The sequence below is a fragment of the Bactrocera oleae genome, chromosome 5 (genome assembly GCF_042242935.1).
Source record: "Bactrocera oleae isolate idBacOlea1 chromosome 5, idBacOlea1, whole genome shotgun sequence".
Taxonomy (NCBI): domain Eukaryota; kingdom Metazoa; phylum Arthropoda; class Insecta; order Diptera; family Tephritidae; genus Bactrocera; species Bactrocera oleae.
In genome coordinates, this window is record NC_091539.1 from 1,445,885 (window position 1) to 1,464,634 (window position 18,750).

At 40.2% G+C, this 18,750-nt stretch overlaps 5 protein-coding genes across 7 annotated transcripts in view; 3 read left to right on the forward strand and 2 right to left on the reverse strand.

Moving 5' to 3' along the window:
• Window positions 1–4,664, reverse strand: part of LOC106622327 (uncharacterized) — a 101,688-nt gene extending 97,024 nt beyond the window's left edge. Inside the window, exon 1 of the mRNA XM_070110260.1 lies at window positions 4,566–4,664. The gene's annotated coding sequence lies outside the window, so the exon portion shown is untranslated. The remainder of the gene's footprint in view (window positions 1–4,565) is intronic.
• A 3,966-nt stretch (window positions 4,665–8,630) lies between these two features.
• CHOp24 (transmembrane p24 trafficking protein CHOp24) lies at window positions 8,631–9,851 on the forward strand. The gene is made up of 3 exons (XM_014238491.3): window positions 8,631–8,924; window positions 8,992–9,326; window positions 9,391–9,851. Exons 1-3 carry the CDS (start codon window positions 8,786–8,788, stop codon window positions 9,538–9,540), a joined length of 624 nt encoding a protein of 207 aa, XP_014093966.3. The 5' UTR covers window positions 8,631–8,785; the 3' UTR covers window positions 9,541–9,851.
• A 189-nt stretch (window positions 9,852–10,040) lies between these two features.
• On the forward strand, window positions 10,041–12,115 carry LOC106620096 (N-acetylglucosamine-6-sulfatase). Its single transcript, XM_014238490.3, has 4 exons — window positions 10,041–10,456; window positions 10,518–11,034; window positions 11,093–11,736; window positions 11,795–12,115. The coding sequence occupies exons 1-4, from the start codon at window positions 10,220–10,222 to the stop codon at window positions 11,945–11,947; spliced, it is 1,551 nt and encodes a 516-aa protein (XP_014093965.3). The 5' UTR covers window positions 10,041–10,219; the 3' UTR covers window positions 11,948–12,115.
• A 414-nt stretch (window positions 12,116–12,529) lies between these two features.
• On the reverse strand, window positions 12,530–13,900 carry HP1b (Heterochromatin Protein 1b). Of its 2 annotated transcripts, none has more exons than XM_014238492.3 (4): window positions 13,745–13,900; window positions 13,359–13,550; window positions 13,180–13,300; window positions 12,530–13,108 (listed from the first exon to the last, which is right to left on the reverse strand). In XM_014238492.3, exons 2-4 carry the CDS (start codon window positions 13,419–13,421, stop codon window positions 12,783–12,785), a joined length of 510 nt encoding a protein of 169 aa, XP_014093967.1. In that variant the 5' UTR covers window positions 13,422–13,550; window positions 13,745–13,900; the 3' UTR covers window positions 12,530–12,782. The 2 variants fall into 2 exon arrangements, with proteins under 2 accessions (XP_014093967.1, XP_014093968.1); XM_014238493.3 differs by having other exon boundaries at window positions 13,359–13,527; window positions 13,745–13,885.
• A 444-nt stretch (window positions 13,901–14,344) lies between these two features.
• Window positions 14,345–18,172, forward strand: eIF3c (eukaryotic translation initiation factor 3 subunit c). Of its 2 annotated transcripts, none has more exons than XM_014238489.3 (4): window positions 14,345–14,481; window positions 14,767–14,892; window positions 14,950–16,904; window positions 16,968–18,172. In XM_014238489.3, the coding sequence occupies exons 2-4, from the start codon at window positions 14,800–14,802 to the stop codon at window positions 17,689–17,691; spliced, it is 2,772 nt and encodes a 923-aa protein (XP_014093964.3). In that variant the 5' UTR covers window positions 14,345–14,481; window positions 14,767–14,799; the 3' UTR covers window positions 17,692–18,172. The 2 variants fall into 2 exon arrangements, with proteins under 2 accessions (XP_014093964.3, XP_014093963.3); XM_014238488.3 differs by having other exon boundaries at window positions 14,433–14,577.
• The last annotated feature ends 578 nt before the right edge of the window (window positions 18,173–18,750 follow it).

The following is an 18,750-nucleotide window of genomic DNA, read 5'->3' on the forward strand; positions in this document are numbered from 1 at the left end:
ACTATGGAATTGGTTGTGTCAAACAACTTGGATAATCACGAAGGTATACAAGGAGATTATGACAGTTTCGCGACTTTACTTGCTTTTGGATTGTCTTTGACAGACTTTGTTTACAACTACTTGAAAGTTTGAGACTTCGTCTCGTGTAAACTTATTTTATCATTATTGCTGTGTCTACAGAACCCAAAGAGGTGATCTTGTGAAGTTATGAAAGCAACACTTTTCCAGCCTGATGAACGGCAGTGAAAGTGTAATAGCTGGAGATGACGAACGCGATTCCGCAATCGATGCCGATGGAGTAGATGTTCAATCGCCCGACTATGAAGAGTTTCGAAGAGCAATTATTGCTAAATAGAGAATGTACAATCTTATAGAAGGGACAGATAAGGAAGCGAAGCGTATGGGTCTGGCTGTAAATGAGGAAACGACGAAATAACTCCTGTCATCAACTAAACAGTCAAACCCATTCGCGACTTGGCTCACACGTCACAATTGACAGTCATAACTTTGAAGTCGTAGATAATTTCGTCTCTCTTGGAACCAGTATTAACACCAACAACACTTTCAGCCTTGAAATCCAACGCAGAATCACTCTTGCCAACAGGTGCTACTTTGAACTGAGTAGACAATTGAATAGTAAAATCCTCTCTCGACGAACAAAGACCAAACTTTACAAGTCCAGCATCATTCCCGTCCTGTTATGTGGTGCGGTGGCATAGACAATGACAACAGCTGATAAGTCGGCGGTAGGTGTGTAAAAGAGAAAGGTTTTGCGTTAGATTTACGCCAGTAAAGAAGAGGCAGCTGGATCTACTGATATTAGTAGAAGAAATAGCTAAGACGGTGATTAGAGATGGTGCAAGCAATATTTACTCTAGACAGCTGTTATGATAACCACTCTGGCAATTGAAAGTGAGTGTCAGCTGTTATTTAATTTAACCTGTGTCTGCTTTTTTCTATTTCACATCATTCTAACTTAACTTAGCGCCTTTCTACTCCACAACTCATCAGAGTTAATTGATTGCTAAGCACCAAATCTTGTCTTTTCATGGAATTTCGCTCAAAGTTTACTAATAAAATAATACTTACGGCATTTGTCTGTTGTTGTGTTTCTACACGATTTCCAAACTGCTGCAATATATTCTTTTCGTATACTCTTCGAACACTCTACCCAAATTTAATTCACTCACTATGGAAGCTCACTAAAGCATTAAGCATTGAAATATCGTTAAAAAAAATAAATATTTGCTTCAAAAGTGTAGGGGGTGCAGAGGGTGTAGGGTTCAAAGGCATTCACACCAGCGCCCAAGTAATGCCTGCTGCAAACTTTTTTATGACCCCGCCACATAGACGATTTATAAAGATTGCATAGCGATTTATGGTAATGACGCGCTCGGTTTGCCAATATAAGACGCCCGCCGCACAGGCGCTCGTTATGCCCAGCAACACTTCCGTTGCAAGGCGAAAATTAATAAATTTAATTTTATTGAGATATTTCTTGACATAAATCAAGTGCGAGTGCGTACAATGAGCAATGCGAATTGGGATTTCAATACGCTAAAGAGTCTTGCCAATCCGTGGAGGAAATCTTGCTTCATGCCAGCCCGACTAAATTGACCGCATTAAGCCAGGCCCATTTGTCAAAGCGCAAACACCTACGCAGCGGCAAGATTATTAGTTTAACGCTGTGAAAAGGTAGCAAATGGAAACAACAACACATGTGTGCAGCTCGAGCTTGAGTGCCGATAATGTGCGCGTTGTTGTGGTTTTAGTAAATGCAAACATATGTGTGCTACCTTTCAGTCAGGTGGCAACGCACAATAAAAACAAATATGTTGGCATATAAAAATTTATGACTTTTATCGCTATCGCCCGCCCAACGCACGCGCTACGCCAGCAACGCGACACAAAAATTCGCTACGAAGGTTGACAGCGCACAAAGTGAAGTTCCCAAGCGTATCTTAACGGCTGTAGGCTATGCGCGCAACACCGCCCGTGTGTACGTGTGACAGAATGTGTGGCGCGGCTGTTTTCCATACGCATTTTTCTTGTGTCTAACGCGCTGCTGGGTAATTTTTAGTTTGTGTGCAAACCCGCAGCTCAGACAGGTACGAAAGTGTCCGAGTAATGTTAAATGTTGTATAGCAAACGTTACGCTGTGACTAATCAGTGCTCTAGAGGCTGGTGGATGCGTGAGCGAGCAGCTGCTTATCCGCATGTGGCGCTGATAATATAACAGTAAACAAGTAAGGCAAGGCAACGGGGAAATGTAAAGTTGGAAGTTTGGGAAGTGGCGTCAAGGAATTTAAAAGTATATACTAACACAAAATATGTGCGCTAAATTAATAAAATCTTTGCGCGAGCAATGTGTCTAGTACTATACGAGGGTTGCCTTTTCTATTTCCGTATTAGAGAATAAAAACCAATTATATACATCGCTTTATTGTTTTTCAAAGTACTCTGCATTAAGCTCTATACACTTTTGCATTCGTTTGAACCAATTATCGAAGCGCTTTTGCCACGCAGATGGAGGTGTCGCCAAAACATACGTTTTGAACGCATCAACCGCCACCGCTTCAGGTGTCGAAACACGTTGAGCTCTCAGTCTATCTTTTACGCACAAGTATAAAAAAAGAAGTAATTCGTTAGCAAGTTAGTACTATAGGGTGCATGAGGCATTAAATCGTTGTTTTGAGTGTGCGAGACGAATATTTGAAGTTACTGTAAACAACATAAATAGCGCTCGTTTGTCAAAACGTGCGGAGTATGCATACCAACAAAAATGTCAAACTTAACGTTAAAGTTGTGAGTTGCCAGATTGCAACACTAGACTTGCCAAATCCCAAACATTAAGACCAGAAAGTTTCCGGAAATTGTTTTTTTTCGATATTGCGACTTTTTTTTTTGTTTACAAAACTCAAGTTACTACACCGTGGAACCCATTTCGATTTGATTGAGGCCGTTAAAAAAAATTCGCAGAGGGAACTGAAGGCGATCCTAGACAACGCCTAGTTTCGATGATTGGAAATATAGTTGGCATATGTGTAACGCTTCAGAAGGAGCATATTTTGAAGGCGACAAAATAATTATTGTTGGAGATTAAAAATGTTTCGTTTTATTTACAATTTCCGGCAACTCTCTGTTCTTAATGTAAAAGGCAACTTACGTATTTTTATATATACACGCATGTTTGTTTGTAAACAAACCTAACAATGGCAGTACACTTGGGGAGTGATAAGTATTGGCGCATATGCTTATGTGAACCTTTGCGTAATTTAGTATTTAGCATTGTCACGGGAGCTATACAACGCGAAACACACGTAACGCAAGCGAAGGTAAACAAATTGCTGGCGCGTAAGAAAAAGAGAGCTCGCTGCTGGAAATCTTCGAAACCGAAACTTTTCCAAGCGATCATGCGACAGCTAAGCAATGCGTATAAACCGACAACAAGCTTACTAACTTTTGCTATAAAATTGTTTATGCAGCGTTATCATGTTGCTCATAAGTAGTCGCATAAAACTTAAAGTAAAAACGCGCTAAATTAAGCTTGCTCGAGAGCTTAAGCAAACCTAGCGCTCCTACTAACACTCTTTCTCTCTTTCTTCCTGCTGTTTTCTTGTTTTTTGCAAACATTTGCGCCATTATTTATGCACGCCCACTTAAAAGTCGCTAAGCAGGCAGTAAGCCGCTTCCATTATAGCATATGTTGGCGACAGTCTGCGATTGCTATTTATATGATGGCATCCTGCAGCAATTTGCATTGATTGCCAATACGCAAGTGCGTAGAAAATTACGTGCTGCTCTAGAAATACGCGTTTTGCCATTTCTCTTTTATTTTTTTTATTATTGTATTTTTTCTTATATTTCATACATATTGTTCAAATTGACTGCCACACCACCTGTTATGCCGCCATTGTTGCCATAAAGAAAACGTAAGCGCATTACAACATGGGTCCGCTCATTTTTAATGCACATACTTAACGTTTTCATTTTCTTTTTACAACGTTTCATGTACGTTACAAGCGCTGCAACCGCCCACGCGCCCATACAAGTACAGCCACACACAATACACGTTTGGCGTACTTTTAAATCTTCAATGTATAAATTAATGTCAATCCGGGTGGAATTGGCTGTTTGATTGCTTTCGTATTTTCTGTTTTTTTTCGATACTTTTATCGCAAACTTGTACTTGTAAGCAGAAATTGACACTTGCCATTGTCGGCAGCAAGATTGATTATTTTTTATGGCGAAGCCTGTCAATGTTGGCATTACTTAACCCGCACGACAAGTGGCAATTCCCGAACATGTCATGACAAGTATAGTAGTGCTGCCAACTCATTTACAAGTCTACGCACATAAATTTAAGATTTACGCCTATAAATAAACAAAAGGCTGACAAGCCTCTAATGTAATTCAAAATAGAACCGCTATAAAAAAAACACGTGCCAAAAATAGCGTAATAAGAAAGTGTAGGCAATAAGGATATACGTAAATAACGTAAGAAATAAACATAAGACAAAAAACACTAACCCTTTTTTATTGCCTAACATTCAGCTTGCACTCACCTGTAGTTATAGCCTGCAGAATTTACATGCGCTCGTCATAAAATTTAGGCCAGCAACAGGCGCGCTACAAACAAACAAACGTGTAGTGTAATGCGACATGCTTTTATTTATTATTGTTTTTGCACAACTGTCGCTGCATTTACTGCCCAAGTGCCACATATGCAACGTAAAAGTATCAGTTATGTGTCGTTTTATTGTTACGTACGCTGTCCGGATATGCACGCGTGACTAGTTTGTTTGCGTGACGTGTACATAAGGCCACGTAGCTGGCACAAAGCTGTCACTGGTTGCGTTCAACATAATTACACGAACTTTTTTACACAAAGCATACGTATACAGTTGCATTGGCGGAAAGTTTGCAATTCTTTCTGGCACGAACAACACCTGTTTTGTGACTGTGGCACAGGGAACGGTATATTTATTATTTTATGCTGAGTATTTAAAACTTTTTCATTTGTTTTTACACAGAACGCTTCATTAATGTTACTGACACCAACTTTTGTGGGAGAAAAAAAAACTTTAAGGCGTTGCAACCGGCACAAGCGCGCTGTTCGTTCACCTTTTACAAAGTGTTGCTACAATTTACTAATGAAATGATAATGATTTACTAATGAATGATATGAAAGTTGGCGCAATGAGATTTGGCATATTTTTACCGGCTTTATTAATATTTTAGGAATTTTTTAAACAGTTTCGAAATTTTAATAATCAAACCAAATTTAAAAAATTTGAAAAATTAAAAAATATTTAAAATTTTAAAAAATTTTAAAACTTGAAAAAATTTTAAAACTTGAAAAAATTTAAAAAATTTGAAAAATTTAAAAATTTGAAAAATATTGAAAATTTGAAAAAATTTTAAAACTTCAAAAAATTTTAAAATATTTAAAAAAAAAATTAAAAAACCGAAAATATTAAAATAAATTTTTTTTTAATTTGAAAAATGTTTTAAAAATTTTAAATTTTTTCTAAAATTTGAACAGTTTTAACAATAAACTTTATTTTTTTTATATCCTGAAGTTTATAGCACCCTTAAGAAAACGTCGGACACCCTGTAAAGTGCATATACTTGTTGTATATGTAAATGATCAGCAAGACGAGCTAAGTCAATTTAGCCATGTTCGTCAGTCTGTCTTTCTATCTGTATAGATGTATTCAGGTAAACAAGTTTCTCAGATCTCGATCTGAAATTGTACACAACTCCCTGGCTCACCAAGAAGCTGCTTATTTGTCGGAACCGCCGTTATCGGACACTATAGCTTATAGCTGCCATACAAACCGACCAATCAAAATCAAATTCATGTTTGGACATTTTTTATTTGTGAATCGTTTTTCTAGCTTCGGTGCAACCGAAGTTAACATATTTTCTTGTTCTAGTGATTTTTGCGTGAACTTTAATTTTAATAAAAATTATTAATTTTAATAACAAATAATTAAAATTAAAATTAAATTAATTTGCAGAATCAAAAGCAACACTTTATAAGAGGCACGCAAAAGTCCACCCGCACCCTTATGTTATTAACGTACATATTTACTCACTTTATTAGTCGCACTTTATTAGCCGCAGATAATCGCTTTTTCACTAGCTCTTACTATTAGTTACAATTGCTTACAAGCTTTACGTCGAAAAACGCTTACACTTTCACACCTAACCCTTTAGTAGTGAATGCTGCTTTCTTTGTTTTTGCCGACTCATGCATTTTAATGGCGCTGCAGCCGCTACCGCACAAATGAACAGGTGAGTCGAAAACACCGGATGCTGCGTAAAGCGTACCGTATATGTGTGTATGTGTGTATTTTTTATCGTTTCACACACACGATTGTTTTGCGTTTCACTTTTTACACTTCTCACTTTCACAATTTCGCACTTGCTTGCTTTAACTTCATTTTAAAAGCTTTTGTTGGCCAATTCACCTTTACACTTCACTTCATCAACTCGCTGCTTGCGCGCTTCCTTTGCGGCACGTAAGTGTATGTACACATCACTTAACCTAACTTTTTTGCAGCACTTGCTGGTTTTCGCTTCACTTCAGCTGCGTGCTTTTCCACTTATTCATTTATTTAGCCTGTGTATTTGCGGGATTATTGCAGACGCTGCTGTTTTATAATTTACACTTGCTTGCGAATGCACACGGCGTACGTCCCTGCAGTTGCAGCGCCTTGCTGCCTTCACACACAAATCTCTCCCGTCACGCAATGGATGGAGGCGTAAACGCTTATACTTGTGGCGCAAACTACTCGCGTGTTGTTGTATTGGCAACAAACACTGCACAGCTGCACTGCTACACAAGTGCGTTCGTTAAGCCGACGACTGCAATCAATTTTGGCCGCAGTTATTTGTTCTGCTTAATAGAGTTCAACTATATGTTATGGCGTTTGCTGTTGTTGTTATTGTTATAGTGCGCATTGTGCGCAATGTGGTTCATTGTTGTAATATGTATGTCATTAATAAGGATTTCGCAGCTTTAATGCTGCACGGGGTGGCGCACTATTTATTTTATGCGCTTTTGCGCTTAAGCTAGGCCGCAGGTGTGCCGCGGGTAGTCGGCACAGGGAAGACAGTCCACTCTCTGCGCTGATATGCTGTATAATTCAGCGTTTCTTTTCACAAAATTGCACAGCTTTCGCAGCGCTTGTGTTAACACAATTTTCGCAGCAAACGTCAAATGTCAAACACAGCGGATTTATGCGAGGAGCGGATTGCAGCGAAAAACAATTGTCATTATTTTACACTTGCTTAGTTCACTCGTTATTTCAGTTAATTGTTAAATTGTATATTAACTTTCGCTTTGTACGCTTTTCGTGTACACTTTTCATACACAGTTCACACCTTGCTAACACACAGCTCACTTTCAACGTTTCTTGAGGGAAACTGCTTGATTTTCATTGATTGTTTGTTTGATATTTGTTTCGTCCTCGCTAAGGTCCAGCAAACTCGAATGAATACGCACGACTAGCAGTCACTGGATGTTGGCCAAGCGAAGTGTATCCGCCGTTGTCTGTTTTCTGTCACTCTCACACACACACATATATATACGCAAAGGGTATACACGGCGTATGATTTGCCATGCTTTGGAGACTTTCCAGCCAACACATAAAACGAATGAACGCGCTTAGACTACAACATCCAAATGTCATGGACCAGTTATCAGTGTTCGCTGCATCCACACGAAAGCGTCAATGCGCAGCTGCCGCATATGTCGCCCGCTTTGACGTTTGCTTCCCTGTCGCTGCTGCTGAGGCATGTTTTCTGTACACAACTCTCCCAACTAATTGTGTGCGTTGCGTTTTGCTCTAATTATGTTTTCTACTGCTGTTGTACGTTTGTGTGGGTGTGTGCCAACAGCTGATCTCGTTTGTTGTTGTGTGTTGTGCATTAAGCTTGAGAGTGGTTATTTTAATTGTGCTGCCTTCGTAGAAAATGGGGTCACGGACGCGCAATCACTTGAAGAAGTTCGCCTTGTGCGGTTAATGAGACATCCCGAACACAACTGAAATTGAAAAAAAAAGAGTTATTTGAAGCAAGTTGAGTTAAAAAATACTTATTTATTGAAGTAAAGTTATGTATGACAGCACTATTCGCAATGTCAATATTGAGAGAGAAGAGTTAAGGATGCTAATTTACAGTTTTAAATGCAACTATGTTATGAACTAAATTCTAATTGGACTATTAGAAAAGGCAAAAGACATAACCTCATTTGTAACTTTCTAATTTAAAAAAAATTCTTTATTAATATTAATTTTATTGTACAAATTTCCAAAAATCAAATTTTTGCATCTGAAAATTTATGAAGAATGTTATTTGTGTTATTATCCAAATTCTAATTGGACTTTTAAAACGCGCAATAAGTTTTCGCTGGTATAGTAATTTAAACTATCATAACCTCATTTTTATTGCTGGCTTAAACAAATGGCAAAATTTGTATTTCTTAATTAATTTTAAATTTATTTTACAAATTTTCAAAAACCAGTTTCATTTTTTAACTGCAAAATTCGCTTTGCAACCCATTGTGTATGCGCAGTGCTGCCAACATAACCTGCAAATGCCTAGTGTCACTTTGACAACTGCTGTGTATTTTTTCTACAACTACTGCCGTGAAGTTGCTTTTATACGTGGCCCCTCTAATTTGGTATTTGTTCAACGCTGCGCATCTTTAACAATATTTAATAGAGTTAAAATTTGTCGTTTGTGGCAATTGCGATTTACACCATACAGAACGATTATGAATCTTAAACTGTGCGGCACATTATGTGCGCTAGTGCTGTTGCAATTGCTCCGTGCCAGCGAAGCGTTCATCGTCACCGTTGACGCACACAATGAAGAGTGTTTCTTTGAGAAGGTGGAAGGCGGCACCAAATTCGGTAATTTTAATTAAGCCAATAAGCTTCTATAGATATTGTTGCTAAGTTATATGCACATTTTTGGCAGGCGTCACATTCGAGGTTATCGAAGGCGGTTTTCTCGATATTGATATCAAAATAACTGGGCCGGATAACAATATCATACATGAGAGTGAAAAGGAATCATCTGGCAAATACACTTTTGCCACCGTTTCAACAGGTATATATCGCGTTTGCTTTAATAATGAGCGCAGCAGCATGACACCCAAACTGGTGATGTTCTCCATTGAGGTGAGCGAAACGCCGCATCGTGCAGCGGGTGCGCCCAGCGAGGAGGAGGTTGGTCACACCAAGTTGGAGGATATGATACAGCAATTGTCGGGCACGCTGACGGGTGTCAAACATGAACAGGAATACATGCATGTGAGTAATGGGGAAACTGCCGCGTTGCAAATATTACTTAAAAGTAGTAAATACTTTTTGACAGGTGCGTGACAAAATCCATCGGTCCATCAACGAGAGCACCAATTCGCGCGTTGTCTTGTGGTCTACTTTCGAAGCGCTGGTGCTGGTACTGATGACCATCGGTCAAGTTTACTACCTGAAACGTTTCTTCGAAGTGAAACGTGTTGTTTAAGTGAATTGTGAGCGGACGCAGATGTGGACACTATACCTCCAGTTACAAACATTTTAGTTTGCCATTTTGTTGTAATAAAACGTCTATTTCTGCATAGTTGCGTTAAACGCAGCTAATTCACCATTCATGTGCAATACGATTTTACTGCATATAAGTTAAGATTTTATGGCATCCATCTTATCCACTCATCCTGATCATATTTACGGAATTTACCGAAATGACAGAAAACTTAAATTGGCTCGCATTCTAATTTGATTGAAACATGTAACATCGGAATATTTTTTAGAGCAAATAAATTTAAGACTTATAAATGTGGTTTCACTATGACTGGTTGGTGTAAGACAGGGAATTGACGAACATGAAATAAGGTAGAAGGATTTTTTTTTATATAAACTGTACAAACTATTTGCAATGGCGCATTCAAACAAATCAGTACCAATATATTAATTTGCGCACAATTTATTTTAACTGATCAGGCAACTCTAAAAATCGGCCGCTCTCTTCAATGTGATTGTCTCTTAAATTTCAATGTCAATTTACTTTTCAGTTGTGTTTATTTTGTGAATTAACATCGAAAAACAAAATATAGCGTTGAATAATTGCAGTCATTAAAGATACAAAAGTGAGCACTACTAGAAGACAAGAGCAGCTAAAAAAGTTTACTGAGTTATTTGCAAAAATGGCATTTAATTCAGCCAACATTATGCTACGCATAAAAACACCGCCAGTGACCTTGGCAATGGTCGCTTGTCTGCTACTCGTGTCCTTGACACCCACCAAAGCCGCAGAAGTGAACGATAAACCCAACATTTTGCTAATACTAAGCGATGACCAAGACATTACACTGGAGGGCCTGACCCCCATGCGGCAGGCGCAAAAGTTGATCTCAAAAGCCGGTGCTCAATTCAGTCATGCGGTAGGTATTACTCCATTATAAATCTTGCCGTACATTTTTACTTATTTTGAATTTTTACCAGTACACTAGCTCACCACTCTGTTGCCCCTCCCGCGCTAGCCTACTATCTGGCATGTATGCGCACAATCACGGCACTATCAACAACACCATTAACGGTGGCTGCAATGGCCACCATTGGCATACAGAAATTGAGCCACGCGCACTACCTGTGCTGCTACAAGACGATGGCGGCTACGAGACTTTTTTCGCTGGCAAATACCTAAATGAGTTTCATGGTGAACGCAAGCCGCCGGGCTGGACACAATTCTATGGCTTACATGGCAACTCTCGCTACTACAACTACACTTTACGTGAGAACGAACGAAATGTTAGCTACACTGACACTTACTTAACGGATCTATTGCGCGATAAGGCATTGAGGTTTCTGAAATCACGCAATAAGCAGCAGCCCTTTTTCGCAATGATCGCGCCGCCAGCGCCCCATGCACCGTACACGCCCGCAGAACGACACCGTGGTGCATTCGCAAATGTGAAGGCGTTACGCACGCCCAACTTCAATCGCGTACCACTGCCACAAGGTAACGCTACCTTGCGTCTTCAACAATAAACACAATTGTATATTTTGCACCATTTCAGAGAAGCACTGGCTTGTGGCAGCAACGCGCTCTATGCCGAATGAAACAATGAAATTACTAGACAGCTACTACCGCCAACGCTGGGAAACGTTGCTGGCCGTGGACGAAATGATAGCCGCTATAATTCAGACTTTGGATGATCAGCGCCAGTTGGACAACACCTACATCATTTACACATCAGATAACGGTTATCACATGGGTCAAAACGCGCAACCATGGGACAAACGGCAACCCTATGAAACCGATATACGCGTGCCGCTGCTGCTGCGCGGACCTGGAATATCACAGGGCGTTGTAGTGTCACAACCCACATTGCTGCTAGATTTAATGCCTACAATATTGCAGTGGACGACACTGCATGCACACACAACGTTGGACGGGTTGCCAATACAGGCAGCCATGCAACAAATAAGCGATGACAAACAGTTGAAAGAATACCGGCGCAGTATGTTGATACAGCATTGGGGTGAAGGCAACGCTGACACTTATAATCGCGACTGTCCATGGTCGCGCAAAGACCACTTGTCGCAGTGCACGCCCGAAGCGGATTGTCACTGTCAGGATGCTTGGAATAATACGTATGCATGTGTCAGGCAATTTAGAGACAAAACTGATCGGCTTTTTTGCGAATTCAATGACAGAGAGGTGTGCAGCTAGTTGAGTTGTTGACTTCCAATAAATAAAAAAATATCTTATATTTTAGAATTTCGTTGAAGCATACGATGTAAACGATGATCCGCATCAAATCAACAACATCGGCTATGATTTGCTGCCAATTGAGCACGCCTTTTATAGTTTGGCGTTGGTGAATTTGACACGCTGCGCTGGCAGCCAATGCAATGATATCAACATTTGAACGTCGAATCACATTGAGGCGCACAAAATGATCTCGAGTTGTGATTAAATTTCGCATAAACTTTCAGTAGAGCACATTTGGGTAAACCCGTAAGTCGTCGTTATTTATTGTCTATATTTCACCAAATTTGCTTTATTGTTAAAGCTCGAATAAAAAAAAAAGAAACACTAATAAGTTTTTTTTTTTGGATGATGGTGCTGACCGCATGGAAAAGTACAATCACTGACATATTCAGCTTTAAAACTATGTAATTTTATTAATTGTAATGTTTATATATGTTGGACTTCGTTTCATGTGATATATCATGTCACTTCATTTGATTTATGTCCTTAAAAACTGAACGTAATCATAGTAGTTAAATTAATTTATTTTTAAGTTAATGCTTCCATAGATATTATTGTATGATTTCACTTGATGGTTTTTCAAACCGTATTACTGAAGTTATTTAAACAAAATGAACTGTATTAAAAAAAGTAAAGTACTAATAACTCAATTTAATTATGATTCAGTTTGCGCCGCAGCTTATTAAAAAAAATGAGAACTATATTACTACGCGAACTAGCTTAAAGAGAAACAGTGAAATTACTACATAAAGTATGTATATTTTCGATTGAATTGCAACTTGAACGTTTGAATAAAAACGATCTTTATTTTTGTTTAAACACTACTTCTGTGTGGATTCTTGCAGCTTACGCGGTATGTTATACGTATTGCATTTGTTTCATTCACTTCGTATTCAGAAACAATCATTGCAATGCCTACATAAGTTTATTTGATTTTGCAATTCTTCTGATTTTCTTGTCTGTTTGCACTTAAAAGTCCTTAAACTAGTGTCTTACTCGGTCGGTTCTTTGCTGGTTGAATTTTTATCTTCTTCTGCATTAGCCGTATGCCAAGTAAGACGTTCCTCATAGAATTGTATGACTATCTGTGGGCATTTTACATTGGCTTGTTTGGCCGGCACTAAGTCAGCTTCGTCGCTGCCTTTCCATTTCATGAGGAACATCAGCTCGCCCGATGAATCGGTAGCTCCGAGTATTTTAGATGGTTCTAGACCTCGATCGAAGCCCATTGTGCGTCGGTTTTCTCGCTCCTCTTCAACAGCTTTTCGTTTTACTTTTGTGTCATTCACTGGCGTGTTACTGGAGCGTTTTTTGCTCTCTATTTAATAAGTAAAAGTAAATATTTTTCTTTCTGTTTTAATTGCTACACCATTGAAAATATTTTCTCACCTTTCTTTGTTTTCAACGACTCCTCGAATGCTGCGATCAGATCGGGGCAGTCGAGGTTCTCAACGGGTTCCCATGAATTTTCGCTGCGCGGGTAACCTTTCCATTTTAAAAAATACTCGGTCTGCAAGCAAAAGCATATGCAACATACTTCCAATTGAAATAAAACTTGCGGAACTTACTCTGCCATTGCAAATGCGTTTATCCTCAATGCGTTCCACAGAATACTCGCCCGCTTCAGACATAGTGTTGTTGTCGTTGCTGGCGATTTTGATAGTGGCACTGTGCTCGCTTCACTGTGAGTTCAAACACGTTAACTCACCTAAATCTATTAACTTTCAAAGACACCAACTTGTAGAAGAAACAAAAAAGTACTTTTTGAGGAATGTATTAAATGTTGCCGAAATTTAGCAAATGCAATCCAGTGCCGTTCGCTATGGAAACACGAAGCGGCAACGCCGTAATCGCTGGCCCAACTACATAGGTTTTATAAATAACCATGCGGTATAACTTTTTCGTTTAGTTTCCATGGAACGTTCACTGTATTTAATTGATTATGAATTTTTACCTTTGCTATCAAATTTCTAAGTCAAACGGATAAATTTTCCCACGGAATTTTCCGATCTAGTATTGGTGTGCGTCTTTTTCACTATCCTTTCTCCGAATTCCGCTTTCGTTAAGTGAAGTTAGCCGCGATTGTACGATGAGGCGCTTTTTTGCACAGATGAGGCGAAAAATGAGGCGATAAGGAAATAACACGACGAAGATAATAGATTTTATAGAGAGGTTAAAAAAAAAAAATAATAATAATATTTATTTAATTTTTTAATATTCTTTTGCTTTTTAATTGCTTCCCCTTGATGCGCTACTCCAAATAACAGTGCATTTAAATGTTCAGATGTGGAATTATAGTTGAAAGGGACGTTGACACAATTTTGCATCATATTAAATAATTTTCAGTATAATAAACTGTTAATATATTTTATTCGACGAACGCTAGATCAATGAATATGACACTATTGAATAGACCTATGAGAAAACTAGTTCTTCTTATCTATTTATAAATAACAACCACTTGTATAATCTCAATCATTCATTAAATTTAAAATTATAAAGCAAAGTCTTAAATAAAAATTCGCTATGAAATGTTTCATAACAGATGCTTTCTTTACGAGGTATTTTATTGCATACAGTTGGCAGCTCTATGTAAAACGTCAAACGTTCTAAATTTACTGCTGGCAATCCTTCTCTGACGGCTGCCAGCTATATTCATCAGCGGTGAAAATCAATTTTGCCGTTTAAATTGTAAGTTTTCCACACCTATTTGATGAAAATTCATCTCAATTTGCACTTGTGCATAGTAAAACAATTGTGCTAACCGAATTCTTTAAAAGTTCTAAAGTGAGTGCATTTCTTTTCGTGGAAATGTGTATCTGAAAATGATTGTGCATTTCATGTGTGGTGTGGCAGAATGACAGCGCCATGTTGGCCAAAAGCGAATGCATACAAACGAATATAACCTCAAATTTTAGCTGATTTATATATTTGCAAAGCATCAAGTTTCCTATTAATAAACATTTATCATTTTAGAAAACACGTATACACGACTATTAAAAGGAAAACATGTCGCGTTTCTTTGCAACCGGTTCTGACTCTGAGACCGAGTCCAGTGATGAGGAGGTCCCAGTACCAGCGTATAGCAAAGCGACCAACTTTGTATGTAAACATAATTTCGATTTCAATGTCCCTTTCTAATATTCTTTATCTGTATAGCAATTTAGTGATGATGAAGAGGAAGTGAAACGCGTTGTGCGTTCCACTAAAGAAAAACGTTATGAAAATCTGACAGCGATTATTAAGAGTATACGCAATCACAAGAAAATTAAGGATATGTCGAGCATTTTGTCAAGCTTCGAAGATCTGACACGCGCCTACACCAAAGCATTGCCCGTTATTACTAAAGAAGAGAAGGGTGTAACCCCACGTTTCTACGTTCGTTGTCTTGCCGAGTTAGAAGACTTTATTAACGAAGTATGGGAGGACCGTGAAGGGCGTAAAAACTTGTCCAAGAATAACTCAAAATCTTTGGGACTATTGCGTCAAAAAGTGCGCAAATACATCAAAGATTTCGAGGAGGATTTGACTCGTTTCCGCGAAGCGCCTGATCAAGAAAGTGATGCCGAAGAGGAGGAAGCTTACGACTCTGATCAGGAAAAGAACGATACTGGTTCGGTGGAAATCTTGCGAGATTTTAAACAGCCAGTTGAAGCGAAGTCTTCTAAAGCGGCTGCGCCGTCCAAAGCCGTCGAACAGGATGATGACTCTGAGGATTCCATTGATTGGGGTTCTGATTCGGAGTCAGAATCTGAGTCATCGGACGACGAAAATCAATATCAAAGCACGCGAGAGCGTTTCTTGAAGCGCCCCAATGTAGAAAAAGAAGAAAAGGAGGTACGCGAAGATCGCAAAAAAGAAAAACGCGCCAAAGAAGCAAAGATACGGCACAAGGTACGTATTGAGGAGGATGCCGATGAAGAAGGTGAATGGGAAACTGTATTCCCACACACTGTCGAAAAGCCGAAGATGTTCGATAAAGACGCCGAAATAGATGTGCCACTGACGCTGCAGAAGCTGTCTGAAATTATGGCTGCGCGCGGCAAAAGACGTACCGACCGACGCATGCAAATCGAGATGCTCTTTGAATTACGTGACATTGCCGAAGAACATCAGTTGGGCAACGCTGTTGCTGTGAAAATTCATTTTAGCATAATTTCAGCCATCTTCGACTACAATCAGAAAATCTCTGAACCCATGAAACTGGAGCATTGGAGCAAACTGCTGGATATCATGCAAAGTATGATGAAAATTCTCTTGGCCAACGAAGATATACGCATGAGCGAAGAGGTGCAAGAGGAGAACGAAGAATTCGCAAATCCGCCATACGCAATACGTGGTTGTTCGCTGGCCGCAGTTGAGCGCCTGGATGATGAATTCACCAAGCTGCTAAAGGAGTGCGATCCACATACCAATGATTATGTGTCACGTTTGAAGGATGAAGTTACCGTAACGCGCATCATCGAGTCTGTGCTGGAGTACTTCGAGCGCGTTGGCAACAAAAATGAGCGTTGCCGCGTTTATTTGCGTAAAATCGAGCATTTGTACTATAAGTTCGATCCCGAAGTGTTGAAGAAGAAGCGCGGCGAGTTGCCAGCAACTACGACCACATCCGTTGATGTAATGGATCGTCTCTGCAAGTTCATCTACTCCAAGGACGACACGGATCGTATACGTACACGCGCTATCCTAGCGCACATCTACCATCACGCCATGCACGATAATTGGTTCCAAGCGCGCGACCTGGTACTTATGTCGCACTTGCAGGACACCATCGATGCTGCCGATCCATCGACGCGCATTCTCTACAACCGCATGATGGCCAATTTGGGCTTGTGCGCTTTCCGCCAAGAGAACATCCGGGACGCGCATCATTGTCTGGTCGACTTAATGGTGACTGGCAAGCCAAAAGAACTGCTAGCACAGGGCTTGCTGCCACAGCGTCAGCATGAGCGTTCCGCGGAGCAGGAGAAGATTGAGAAGCAGCGCCAAATGCCATTCCACATGCACATCAATCTTGAGCTGCTCGAATGTGTGTATTTGGTATCGGCTATGCTGCTGGAGATACCCTACATCGCTGCACACGAATTCGACGCGCGTCGCCGCATGATCAGGTAAAGCACAGCGTACGCGCACACGCTACTTGCATTTCGCTAATAAAATTTTATATTTTTTAGTAAAACCTTCTATCAACAACTGCGCTCTTCCGAGCGCCAATCGTTGGTGGGACCACCCGAGTCGATGCGCGAGCACGTCGTCGCCGCCGCTAAGGCCATGCGCTGCGGCAATTGGCAAGCCTGCGCCAATTTTATTGTAAACAAGAAAATGAACACCAAGGTTTGGGATCTGTTCTACGAGGCCGATCGCGTGCGCGACATGCTCGTGAAATTCATCAAGGAAGAGTCGCTGCGCACCTATCTCTTCACCTACTCGAACGTCTACACCTCACTGAGCATTCCCTCATTGGCGCAGATGTACGAGCTGCCCGTGGAAAAGGTGCATTCGCTCATCAGCAAAATGATAATCAACGAGGAGCTCATGGCCAGCTTAGACGATCCTACCGAAACCGTGGTTATGCATCGTTCGGAGCCATCGCGCCTACAAGCGCTCGCCATGCAATTCGTGGACAAGGTCACCAATCTGGTGGATGTGAACGAGAAGGTCTTCGATATGAAGCAGGGTAACTTCTTCCAGCGCGGCAACATGGGCAACCGCGATCGCGGCTACAACCGCAATCAAAACAATCAGGGCGGCAACTGGGGCGGCCAGCGACGCGAAAATCGCAATCAGCGCAATCGCAACCAACGCAATCAGCATCATCATCATAAGCAACAACATCAACAGCAGCAGCAGCACCACGAACAACAAACCCAACAACAACAAACTATCGAGGAAGAGTAAGGCATTGCCAAACGCCGCAGCGTGACACGTCAAGCAGGCAACCAATTAAACAACAACACTTATAAACTTAAATGATGCGAACAAATGTGAAGGTCGAAGAAATTAGCAACAAAGAAACCATAAGCATTAACTGCTACTGGCGCACTCTCGCGCCACTGTGCGTGCGTAATGGCTGCGTCAGCTGTTGCGGGAGTGCGCCATTTTAGACACTGCAAGTTCGAGTGAGCTCAGCAAAATTTCGCTAGTATGCTTTTTACTATTATTTTATATAATATTTTTTTTTTCACTTAATGCCTTTGCGCATTTTAAGTAAGTCAAGTTGTTGCTTTCTTCGCACTGTTGACACGCGGAATTTGAGTTTTGAAGGCCAACTGCTTGAAATGTTAAAATAAATAAATAAAAATACTACTGAAATTAATGTAATAATTGAACGTTTAAGATATATACATATATACAATACAGATAACTTTGAAAAACACTATTTGCAAGAAGAAAATCATTTATAAACTATAAAGGCAAATACAACAAAGGCGCGCACAACAGCGGAGACTTTTCATTTTTATTTGTAGCGTATCCCATCCCCATGGGAAGTTTTCCAAGCATCTTCCAAGCGAAAGTCTATGCTATAAGTCGGTGTGTAGAGATAAACCTCCAACGCAACTATCGCAATGAAAGTATTGCCAAACACAGCGATAGTCAGGCGGCACTAAAAGCTCTGCCTATGAGGTTAAATCACTACAGGTGCAGGAGCGGCTGACGAGCTGGCCCGCTCTGTAGCCTCCACCAGAATGGTAGGATCAGAAACTTGCATCGCGGTTGGTCCACATACCATAAAGGAGCTGCTCCACAATGAGGAAAGAGTAGGCAGCGAGAGACATTAGCAACAACTCCAAGGCATGCGCCATGCCAGATTGCTAATGTGTGGTTACGGCCTCAGAAGGTTTAAAAATGTAATGAATCTCCCGAGAAAAAAATTCCGGCAGCTTGTCGCGTTCTACACTGGCCATTGCAGGCTTAAAAAGCATCTATACAGCATGAGATTAGCCACTTGTGCAAACT